This window comes from Vicia villosa, linkage group LG5 (genome assembly GCF_029867415.1).
Source record: "Vicia villosa cultivar HV-30 ecotype Madison, WI linkage group LG5, Vvil1.0, whole genome shotgun sequence".
In the NCBI taxonomy this organism is placed as follows: Eukaryota; Viridiplantae; Streptophyta; class Magnoliopsida; order Fabales; family Fabaceae; genus Vicia; species Vicia villosa.
Window position 1 is genome coordinate 162,723,356 of NC_081184.1, and position 12,949 is coordinate 162,736,304.

At 32.9% G+C, this 12,949-nt stretch overlaps 1 protein-coding gene across 1 annotated transcript; it reads left to right on the top strand.

The window, feature by feature from the left end:
* Positions 1–2,084: 2,084 nt before the first annotated feature.
* LOC131608044 (MLP-like protein 31) lies at positions 2,085–2,910 on the top strand. The gene is made up of 2 exons (XM_058879986.1): positions 2,085–2,324; positions 2,447–2,910. Exons 1-2 carry the CDS (start codon positions 2,138–2,140, stop codon positions 2,716–2,718), a joined length of 459 nt encoding a protein of 152 aa, XP_058735969.1. The 5' UTR covers positions 2,085–2,137; the 3' UTR covers positions 2,719–2,910.
* Positions 2,911–12,949: the final 10,039 nt, after the last annotated feature.

Here is a 12,949-nt window from a genome sequence, read left to right on the forward strand (position 1 = left end):
TGGGCTTAAACCCCTTATATAGTATACATTTTCCAGTTAACTTATAAAACCTGGACTATGAGGTGTTTAAGGCATATCAGTCAAAATGAGATTTTCTCCTTCACAATTTGTGGGAGAATGAGTCTCCCACCACTCTCATATTTCTAATCTAGGAATAAGGAAGACCACCTATTAACTTTCTAGCCTTTGGATCTTCTATAAATACTGCAATCCTTTAATTGAGGAGGGATCTCAACTTTCTAAAAAAAAAAAAAAAGTCATATACATAGCTCATCACTACTCTAAATTAGTTACCCCTAAAAAGACTAAATATTCAAATTATCACATGCAACCATACAAACATGTGGTTAAACTCAATGTACTTTTTTAACAAGTACAACTTATAATTGTATCAAAAGAATAATAAAGAAAAATTGTACAACTATTATATAATGTGATAAATGTCCAAAAATATTGAAAGATACACCAATTTGTAATGGAGGAGTCGATATACATTTCCTTTTGGTATTTTTTTGTTTGTCGTCACTAATTTATAAATGTATTTATCAACAGTATGGTGAATCATCATTATGATAAATTTTGCTTTAATTTATCTTTCAACAAATTCATATTTCTTGATTTTTTTAAAAAGAAACCTTAAACTACATGTGTTGGTAAGTAAAGTCAAACACATTTAAAAACGTAATAGAAGTTTCTACTCAATGGAGATTTTGGTACCGACCTTGTATTTCTGTCCACATATTTACCTTAAACCAATTGGACTCTAAGAGATAGTAATTAATAGCACTAATACGATTAGGTAGCATTCATCCATAGGTATGGACCAAACTTTATTTTAATATTAAATTATTTTCTTTACTTTTTTTTTTATATATTGTTTTAATCTTTTCAAAAATATTAGAAAATAGATTTCATTTTATATAAAAAATAAATATAAATTATTTAAACATTTTCTTTTACAAATAGTTTAAAGAGTAAATTAAAAAAAAATAGAATAAAGAAAATCTTAAAATTGAATAAAAAAAGAAATATTAATATTTCATTAATTGGCATTATAAACACTTTAGAGTTTAATGAATATGCACTAAAATACTTTTACACTGTCATCCAATTGAAAACCACAAATCTACCATGTCATTAAAAACTTTTTAAAATAAAAGAGGGCTTTAATTGGATACATGATTGTGATTGGTTGACAGTGTAAAACTATTTTACACTGTCAGTGCATCACCCATTTTCTCAACACTTTATAATTTTTTATTATATATCATATTGACACATAAATTAAAATTAAAATACATAACTATTTTTATATAATAAAATAGATTTAAAATTATTCGAAAATTTATCTTTTAATTAATGCAAAAGAAATAAAAAAGTAATAAAATATAATAATTTAATTAAAAATATTTTATTTTTTTGATGTTGTAAAAGCATTACAATTTATTTTATTTTATTTTTCCACTAATATATAATAAAAATGAAGTGAGTAATTTGTTTACTGTTATCTCCTTTCGTTTTTACATGTAATTTATTAAAAATATTACGCACAACAAATACAATTAATAAGATTTCAAATAAGACTTCTATTCGATGAAGGGAGTAATTTGTTACTATTGTATCAGTTCGTTCTTACTTGTAGTTTTTTAAAAAAATTAGACAAAGAAAATACAAGTAATAAGATATATATTAAATTGTAATTTTTATCCTATATTTTAATTGATTCAAGAAATTAACTCTTCTATTTTAAATTTAAATAGTTATAATTTTATTTTAATATTTTTGCAGTATAAATCAATGAAGTGTCAATTTATTAAATTATATTTTTTATTTATAAAATTTCACAAAAAGTTTTATATGATAATTTGTCAAGTTTGATAAATAATAGATTATTAAAAAATTAACAAATCGTCAGTTTTAAATGAAAGGGCGATAAAAACTGTTTGATTTTAAAATAAGAAAATTAATTTATAAAAAAAAATTAAAGCTAAAATAAATTACCTTTCTCTCTCTTTTAGATTGTACTGGAGCGCAATGTCAATGCAGACAATCCCTCCTCTATATAAGGGATGCAGGTTCATACAGTTTTTTCTTACCATTCCTCCCCTGTAATTTCATACTTCTCTTTTATACAAAAATGGTGCTAGCTGGTAAGCTTATTTCTGAACTTGGGATCAAAGCATCCACTGACGAGTGCTTTAATTACTTGGCAAAACAACTTCACGAGGTGCAAGACCATTGTGAAAGAGTTCATCATACCAAGCTGCATCAAGGTGAAGATTGGCATCATTCGGATACCGTTAAACACTGGACTTATCTCATAGGTACTTCTCTTTCTCATAACTATTTTCAACATATTTTATTAAACTGGTCCTTATATTTTTCAATAAATATTATATAAGGTTGTTGTTTTTATTTGTAATAATTTAACGTGCCATGAAAACAGATGGCAAGGTACACAACCATTACGAATCAGTTGAAGAAGTTGATGAGAAGAACAAAATGCTGCGTTACAATTTGTTCGGTGGAGATGTTGGTGAGAAGTATAAGGTGTTTAAGCTCACAGTTGAAGTAATTGATAAGAGTGATGGGAGTGGTGCTATTAGATGGACTATTGATTTTGAGAAGGTCAATGAGACTATTGACCCTCCTAATGGCTGGATGGACTTCGTTACCAGTTTTACTAGAGATATTGATGCTCATCTTGTCAAGCCATAATAGCTCCCTAAGCCCTAGATAAAAGAAAGTGACAATCAAATACATCATGGCTTAATGCATAGTATGATCTTGATGCTTTTTGATCTTTCATTTGTATGGAATAAAATAATAAATGTGTGGTTGAAGAATGTCTATCTAAATTATGTAATGCAAATTAATAAATCAATAAAAGAGTATATCCTTTCAAAAAAAGTATATATTAAAAAATAACATTATATATATTTTTTCTTTTTCTATTTGGGTCAAGCTTGTTGCAACTTGCAAAAGATGCATTTGATTTCAATTATTAGATTAGTCGGTTTTCAAATGTTTTTTTCCTCTCAAATTGATTTAACTCCTCTTACTAATAACAAGTGACCATTGTTTGTCGATGAGAGTCTTATCAATTTCTTTTGGTTTAATTTGGGAAACAAAAGTCATAAAGTTACATGCTTGATAAGGGAGTGTTAAGTTGTGACTGTCTTAGAAGTATCTCTAATGATGTTATGGAGTGGATGTTTCATTGTAGTTCTCCATTCTTTGAGAAGATCATGATGATCCACACTTGATTTATTATTTTGATTATCCTCTATTAGACATTAGTATTTTTCTTTATTTGTTTCTTAATCCTTTTCTTCATTTCTTATTTTGATTATCCTCTATTAGACATTAGTATTTTTCTTTATTTGTTTCTTAATCCTTTTCTTCTATCGACTTGGAATTAGACTCATCAAAAGTAACACAAATTAGTTCTTCTATAGTCAGAGTTCTTTTACCAAAACATATAAAAGCTTTACTAGACATGGAATATCCTTGAAATAAGTTGTGGAACTTTGTTTTACAAGTAATATGACATCTACATTGAATAATGGCAACCACCATGATGACATCACTAATGACAACTATGATAATTGTCAAGCATGAACGATTAAGTGGTTAAAGATGCTAACCCAAATATTATGGCTTGATAAACTTGACTATCTAATGAGGGCTAATTAAATGGAAATAATCTAAAGCCTCATATTAAGATGTCTCAAGCAGTGTCAACATAAAAAGTGGCACATGGAAAAAGCTTGTAGACTATGAGTAATCTCCTAATTTAGTAAGTGAGTGAACATATGTAAAGAAAATGGGCTTTTCCGTAAAAAATACAAGGCTAAAATTATTTTTCAAAAAGATTTACCAAAAGAAAATAATTTGAAAAACATTGGAAAGTTGTATCAGATAAATTGAGAGCAGTCAAATAAGCCATGGGCAAAATTTTGACTTTTCTAATCGATTAGAGCGTATACTCAATCGATTAAAAATAAACAAACTTAAGGCCCGAGCTAGTTTAAATGCTTCTTGATTCTATCCAACGAATAGATATCTTAACCTAACATTTTTAGAACTTACAAACGTATATTGGCACCATCTAATCGATTAGGAACTTTCTCTAATCGATGAGCTAATGGTCAAATGCGTTAAATGCAAATTCATTTTTGAGCCAACGTTAGGTTATAAATAGAGGTCTTATTTCTCATTTCAAATCATCCAAAATCATATTTTGACACTTTCATTTGTCACACTCTCTCTAAATTTTTATTTAACTTTCTCTCACTAAATATTTTAGCCAAATGCCTTTGTGAGAAAAGTTTATTTGTGAGTGAGGATATATCTATAATTCTGGAAAGGATAGAGTTGTAACATTCACTAAGGGAATCTTTTGTATACACCTTGGTTAAATACTATCCATTTAGGGATTTAATTGGGTTAAAAGATTATCATATAAAAAGCTTATATTTGAGAATTATGTGATTAGTCCTAAGTTTGATTTAAGATTAGTCAGTGTTAAAATTTTCATAGGTTCTTGGTCAGTCCGTGTAAAACCAAGATATGTTGATGCTCATCCCGGTATTAAAAGCTTCGTAGATTTGAGATCAATCTGGTTAAAATCTCATATATTTTTGGTTAGCCTCGCTAAAATAATCAGGGTATTGCGCTCAGAAATTTTAATACTTTACGACTAACCACTTCAAGGTTCGTGCTCGTGGAAAGAATACTAACCTCTTTAATTCAACGTTGGGAAGGAAGATTGACCACTTCACTCTCAACTATATATTGAAGAAAAGACGCAAACGCCCACATTCTTCGTCTTATATTAATTGGTTGAAGATCAGCCACCATTTCTTTGTATAAAGGGGGTTCGTGAGTATTTCCTACTAGATGCTCTCAACTATTATTGGTAACTCTCAAGATCAATTTTTGGGGAGGGGATTATGTCCTTTTTATTTGACTGAACCTCTATAATTTTTGGTGTTCTTCTTCTTCTTCTTCCCTTAACTCTTAAAATTCCGCTATTTATTTTCCGCTACCTAAGTTTTTCAAACTCTATTCTTAATATGACAAAGTTTTCAAAAACAAGTTTTTCCAAACCACATAACCCCCCCCCCCCCTTTTAGTGTGTTAAGTCTTAAGTCCAACAAGTGGTATTAGAGCATAACTCATTTTAAGGACTAAATCTCTCACAAGGAAGATGACTTCTGACATTGAGAATCAACTTAAATTATTGCCATCTCTTTAGGATTGATACTCTTACTTTTACATCACTTAATACTATTTGACTGTGTATACTTGCATATATAAATGAACAATATGATTACTCCATATGATGTCTTCTATGGTGTTAAGGATGACGACAAGGCCTGGAGGGTGAATGCCTACATGACATCTGAGATAAATTTTGTACCTTTGGTGATTTCATGTCTTGTGATGGTAGAATGACTGTGCTTAATCCTCGTCATAGAATGTCATGGTTTATTCATTACTTGTATTGATCTGTGGCTAATCCTTTGTGGCCCTGGATGCAATCAAAGAACCAAACTAGTCATTTTACCAGTCTCAGTCTCTTGCTTTCTTGTTTTGTCACCTTCAATTGTCTTTGAACAACGAGTAACATTCATCGTAATAAGATGTTAGTTTCTTTGTTGACGACAAGAGTTGAATGGTTTAACGATGGTATGGTTTTTTTGATCAATGGTTTTTCAAAAGCTGGTAGAGGGGCGTATTCTAGCAGTAAGGAAAGGCAAAATACCCTTTTTTGTTTTGTATGTTAACCCCGAGGTTTATTTTGGTCCCTTAACTTCTAAAAGTTCCATATTGGTCCCTTAACTCTTCAAAACGTATCATGTTGGTCCTTTTCGTCTAATTAGCGACAAAGAACTCAAAAATTGATCGCTAAATCAGCGCTAATTTGACAAAAAGGACTACAATAGTACCGTTTGAAGATGTAAGGGACCAATATGAAACTGTTTGAAATTAAGGGACCAAAATGAACCCCAACATTAACGTATGCGACTAAAAAAGATATTTTGATGTAAGAAAACTTCTGATCGTGAAAGTTGTCAACGTGTCATGGCCACATGCGTCTTTATTGTCTTTCTTCTCTTATTCAACAGTATATATGTTAAGTGGAATATTTCACTCACACGAAGGGAGTGAAGGTAATTTAATGGTAAATTCAGTTGAGGGTTTGTTGCGTATTTGACTCTAGTCTAATGCCAGCCAAGACAATACCTGCAAACACTTTAATGTTTAGGTAAGTGATGATTATAAATGAGAGATTTAGAATTAGAATTATATATATATATATATATATATATATATATATATATATATATATATATATATATATATATATATATATATATATATATATATATATATATATATGATATTGATTTGTCATTTGTCTTTTATAATAGAATTTTATAATTTTTAAGGACCTACAAACCGACTAACAAAAATAAATTCTAATGTTTTGTCAAAATTAAAATTAAATCAATGCTAATAGTCAGTTATAGACATGCTCAGGCACAAACACATGTTTATGCTTTATGTATGCAATATTGACTATATTGGTACAAAAAATGTCATATTGAGGTGCTATGTCTATTCTATCGTGTTCACATGTCAATGTTGTTGGGTTCTAACAAAAAGAAAACAAATGCCAAAATGAAAAGGAAAAAAAAAACATGATTTTGATCAATTATTTCTCGTGGTGTGATCACAAAAATTTTATGGCCAATATTGACCGAAAACTTAGTATATTGGTCATATATTGAAACATAAAAATTGAAACGCATGGACCTTGTCTAGTAGTTAGGGTATTAAATCCAAATAACAGTGTTTTTTCCGGAACTATTATTCAGAAATATAAAAATCATTGGTTCTAGCTGAAATCTTGGGTTAGCTCTAATCGCGCTTATTTTTTCGGTAGAAGTTATATATATTTTACGTTTAATTGTAGAGACTAATTATGCTGAAAGATATCTTGATAATCTTAGTGATAATTGTATCTTGATAATCTTACGGATCCAAGTACTCTTGGCTCTAATATCACTCATTATAATAAATTCAACAAAATTACAGAATAAAATTAAAAGGAAACATTCACTACGCCAAATGTTACATTTAGCAGCGCAACTACAACAACGCTTTGAGAGAAAGCGCTGCTATAGCTTTCACTAAACACAAAAATATAAAACAAGGGGAATAAAGCGCTGGTATATGGGGGTCCTACGAAAGCGCTTTTAAAAAGCGCTGTTATAGGCTGGGCTACGAAAGCGCTTTATAGAAGCGCCGGTATAGGGTGGGCTACGAAAGCGCTTTTAAAAGCGCTGCTATAGGGGTAGCCTACGAAAGCGCTTTTCCCCTAAAAAGCGCTGGTATAAGGGGTGTTACTAAAGCGCTTTTCAAAAGCGCTCTCGTAGCTATTTTAAAATTAAATTAATTAAACTAATTAACACAAAAACACGTTTTGCCCCAATTAATTTCTCAGTCTCTCTTCTTCTCCTCGCGTACCTGAAGCCCTAACCACCTTCATCACTGTTCTCCGACCGTTCCTCCGCCACGACCTTCATCTTCAATTGCAGCTCCGGCCGTCACTCCACCACTACCTTCATCCACAGTTCTCCGACCGTCCCTCCGCCTCTGGTTCGCCGTCTCAGTCGCTGGTTCGCCGTTCTCAGCCGCTGGTTCGCCGTCACCAGGTACATGATTCCTAACTGAAAATTGTTTAGAAGCTTGTTTTGATGAACCTAGCTGAGTTGTACAACCATAATATAAAAATGTAATCTTCTGAATGAAAGAATACCGTATGTGCTGTGTCGACATTTTTATCTCCATTTTTGTTTAAATCAGGTTTGACAAATTTCTTGATTGCAAATATTTTGTCATTGGATTTGGAAGCATACTTTATGCTTCAATTGTGAATCTGAATGAATTTGGTATTACATGAATGCTTTGAATCAATGAATTGGTGTAGGTTTTGTTGAAAAATTAAGTCACGGTTTCTTTTGGATTTCTTCTACCTGGTGCTGTTTGTGGCTTATAGAGCTACTGTCCTTACTAGAGTTAATTGGCTTATAGAGCTACTGTCCTTACTAGGGTCTGTGGCATATGTTTTGATACATTGTTTTGATACATTGTTTTGATACATTGTTTTGATACATTGATACATTATTTTGATACATTGTTTTGCTCTGTTTGAAGACAAAAGAGGTTTAGTCAAAACAACTTACAAATTATTATAGGTTTTTGAGTGAAGATAATTTGAGTGATTGTAGGTTATGTTGTGTGTAAATACAACACGACACCGACAAATTAGTGAAGATATTTTGAGTGCTATCTTATTGATTATTAAGATTTAATAGTATCCTTTGAAATTAACGATAGAATAACATTCTTATTTAGAAATATTGTTCACATCTTTTCATTGTTAATGAGAAATATTCAATATTCAAGTAAAAAGAAATTAATATCATTGATGTTAGAAGTGACTCTTAAACATAACTTAGGCACTATTTAGATAAACAGTTTAATTAAGTACTATATTGCATTAGTGCATATCATATAAGTGCCTATCTATAAGCTATTTCTATAACAAAAGATAAAGATAAAGCATCTAGCCAAAACATATTTGAGCATTTCGGTCTTGTAAATTCGGGTGTTTGTAGTTACTAGCTAATTGATAATTGATTTCATATCATTTTAAATAATTGAGTTCTATATTGGGGTTTTTTTTGATATTGTGTTAGTAGTGGTGTATTTAACTGCATCGTGTGTGTTTAATTTTACAGTTACTTTGAATCCTCTGGTTTCTACTTGTTCAACGCCGATTCAAACCTACCTGTCTCCCACATCAAGTCTAACTCAGGTTACTATCCCTTTCTTCTTGCTTATAATTTGTTGTTGTCTGCTTATAGTTTATTGTTTATGGTTCTATTTAATTTCAATTTAGTGTCTCTCAATCCATTTTTTGGTTTGTGGACTTATATTACCTTGAAATAAGGTAATGTCTTCTTTAAGAAATCGGGTATTCTGATTAGGTATTCTATTATGATGATAGCTATTTATTATATATCTTGACAGAATTCCTTAGTACCTGATAGAGAAACCAAGAAGCATTTGTTTAGCTTAATTAAGTCATGGATAAGACATGGATGAGATCAAACCGATTGTCGAAAGAGTACGAGAAAGGGGTATGGGAATTCGTTGAGTTTGCGGTTAAGCACTCCGAAGACCCGCTTCGAATGCCGTGTCCTTGCTTGGGTTGCTGTTATGGGGGTAAGGTTGACGGGAATAAGTTGGCATCCCATTTACTACGGTTTGGAATTGATAGAAGTTATACATGTTGGACAATGCATGGTGAGAAAAGTAACGGGAATGCTGGGTCGAGTTGTAATAGGAAGTATGCCTCAAACGACGATTGCACAGACACATACGATTGCGATCGAGTCGAAGAGATTGCAGAAGCGCTTGAAGAAGATCTTGCGGATTGTCCCAAAATGTTTGAGAGGTTGGTAAGCGATGCAGAGAAACCGTTGTATGATGGTTGTTCAAAATTCACAAGATTGTCTGCGGTGTTAAAGTTGTACAACTTAAAGGCGGACAATGGATGGTCGGATAAAAGTTTCACAGAGTTATTAGCCCTTATGAAAGATATGCTACCAGAGGATAATGTTCTTCCCAATCGAACGTATGAAGCCAAAAAGATGTTGTCCTCTATTGGCATGAGCTATGATAAGATACATGCATGTCCAAACGATTGCGTTTTGTTTCGAAACGAGTATGCAGCGTTGAATGAGTGTCCTAAATGTGGTGCCCCTCGATATAAGAAAAAGTTGTCTCCTGCTAAAGTCTTATGGTATTTTCCTATAATTCCGAGATTTAGACGCATGTATCGTAGTGAGACCGATTCAAGACACTTGACTTGGCATGCAGATGAAAGAATTATTGAAGGAAAGTTGCGACATCCGGCAGACTCACCACAATGGATGAAAGTTGATACTGAATATCCTGAATTTGGAAAAGAAGCAAGAAACCTTCGGTTGTCATTGTCTACTGATGGAATGAACCCGCATGGTATTCAAAGTATCTCGCATAGCACATGGCCTGTGATTCTTATGATCTATAACCTACCTCCGTGGCTATGTATGAAGCGTAAGTACATGATGTTATCAATGCTAATTTCTGGGCCTAAACAACCAGGGAATGACATAGACGTATACTTGGCACCGTTAATCGAAGATTTAAAGTTTTTGTGGGACAACGGTGTGGAGGTTTACGATGGGTATAGGAAGGAAAGTTTCAACTTGAGGGCGATGTTGTTTGGAACAATTAATGATTTTCCAGCATACGGAAATTTATCCGGGTACAGCAATAAAGGTCAAAAGGCGTGTCCCGTTTGTGAAGATGAAACCGATACGACACGATTGGATCTTTGTCAGAAGAATGTCTTTCTCGGTCATCGTAGATTCTTAAATTCTAATCATCACTACCGTGGGTGGAGAAAAGCATTCAACGGAAAGGCCGAACATGGTACAGCCCCGCCTTTTTTGTCAGGTGATCAAATTTTTGAAAAGGTGAAAGATGTGAGCACTCAGTTTGGCAAGCCTTTTGCACATTCACTTGTCAAGGGTGGGTGGAAGAAGAAGTCCATTTTTTTTGAACTTCCATATTGGAAGTCGTTGTACGTAAGACATTTCCTGGATGTTATGCATATTGAAAAAAATGTATTTGACAGCGTTATAGGTACGTTACTCAATATACCAGGAAAGTCTAAGGATGGCGTTAACATAAGGAATGACATGGTAAACATGGGGATGAGAACTGAATTGAGACCCGTGACGAAAGGAAGACGAACATATCTGCCACCTGCTGTTTACACTCTATCTAGAAAGGAGAAGAAAACATTGTGTAAGTTCCTCAGTGAAGTTAAAGTTCCAGAAGGCTACTCTTCAGATATTAGAAGACTTGTGTCCATGAAAGACCTCAAGTTAAAGAGTTTGAAGACGCATGATTGTCATGTTATAATGGAACATTTTTTACCAATAGGTATACGTTCTATTCTGCCAGAAAAAGTAAGAAGCGCAATAACTAAGCTGTGTTTCTTCTTCAGGTCAATTTGCAGTAAGGTGGTCGATCCCGCGATCTTACCAACATTGCAAAAAGAGATAGTTGTTACTTTATGTGATCTTGAAATGTATTTTCCTCCCTCGTTTTTTGACATAATGGTTCATCTAGTCGTTCATCTTGTGAAAGAGACACAATTGTGCGGACCAGCTTATATGAGATGGATGTACCCTGCTGAACGTTATATGAAAATATTAAAAGGGTACGTGAAAAACAGAAGTCGACCGGAGGGTTGTATTGCCGAACGATACGTTGTTGAAGAAGCGGTTGAGTTTTGTACTGAATATCTGTCAAATGTTTAATCAATTGGACTCCCCAAATCTCATATTGTCGAAAAAAAAGAAGGAAAAAGGCTAATTGGAAATAAAGTTGTGACAGTATCAATGGTCGAACGGGATCAAGCGCACTTGTATGTTCTGCACAATGAGATTGAGGTTGAGCCGTATGTTGAAATGCACAAGGTTGTTCTCCGAGATTTAAATCCAAATAGAAATGAGAACTGGATAGTACGAGAGCACAATCGAAGTTTCATACCGTGGTTTAGGGATCATATTTATTCAAAGTATCGTTCAGATCCTGCTTCAGTAACAGAAAGGTTGAGATGTTTAGCCTATGGTCCAAGTGTAATTGTGCTTTCTTATAGCGCATACGCAATTAATGGATACACATTTTATACCAAAGAACAGGATGATAAAAGTACTATGCAAAATAGTGGTGTTACCTTGGTAGCTGAAGCAATGCACATATCAAGTGCGAATGACTTAAATCCGAAATTTGCAAATTTGTCATATTTTGGGGTTATCGAGCGCATTTTGGTGTTTGATTACGCGAAGTTTCAGATTCCTGTATTTGGTTGCAAGTGGGTTGAAAATAATAGTGGCATACGAATGGATAAGTCAGGATTTTTGCAAGTGGATCTCAATAGGGTAGGGTACAAAGATGAGCCTTTCATTTTAGCCTCTCAAGCTAAACAAGTGTTCTATGTCAATGATCCGACAAGTACGAAATGGTCTATAGTTCTTTTATCTAACAAAATAGTAGATGAAAACATTGAAGATCAAGGTGATATTGGTGTTGGCATTGAATCTTGTACAAGAAACGATCATAATGAGAATGAATCTTGTACTAGAAATGATCATAATGAGGGTATTTGGATCAATCCAACCGTCCGCGTTGTTAAGAGACGCGTAGAACACAATCCTACAAAGAAAAGAAAGAGACGTTAGTGATAAAGGTAATAGTATACATATTCCGACTAATTTGTTTTATTCAATTTGTACCGATTGTTTTAATCAATAGTATAGTACTTATTCAATTTTGGTGCATATTCTCGTTTTGTACATAACTTTTGAACCATGTATCCGTTTGTCGACTTCTTTACATGTAACTATACTATTTTGACGATTCCGGAGCTGCTCATGCACTTATATGTTCATTTCGGGACTGTTTTTTTATCGGTTTTGCTTCTGCCCGTAATCAAAAGTCGGGCTTAGGGTCTGAATTTCGGAAAACCGACTTTATTTTTGAGTCCGTGGGGACGTTTTACCATAGCCATGTAAATTTCGTTCAATTCCGACAACTTTATTTTTTGATGCTTATTTTGATTTGTACCGATTTCGTTTCCGATTTACTTGTACATGCATGGTTTGACTTCCATTTTAATTGTATAGATTGTTAGCTTATTAATAGTGTACTAATGTGCTTTAGTTTGTTTGATACAGGTTAAATGGCTCCGGATAGAGATGCTCCACCTGAAAACTCACAAGAAAGAGATGCTCAAGAAAGAGATGCCACGGAT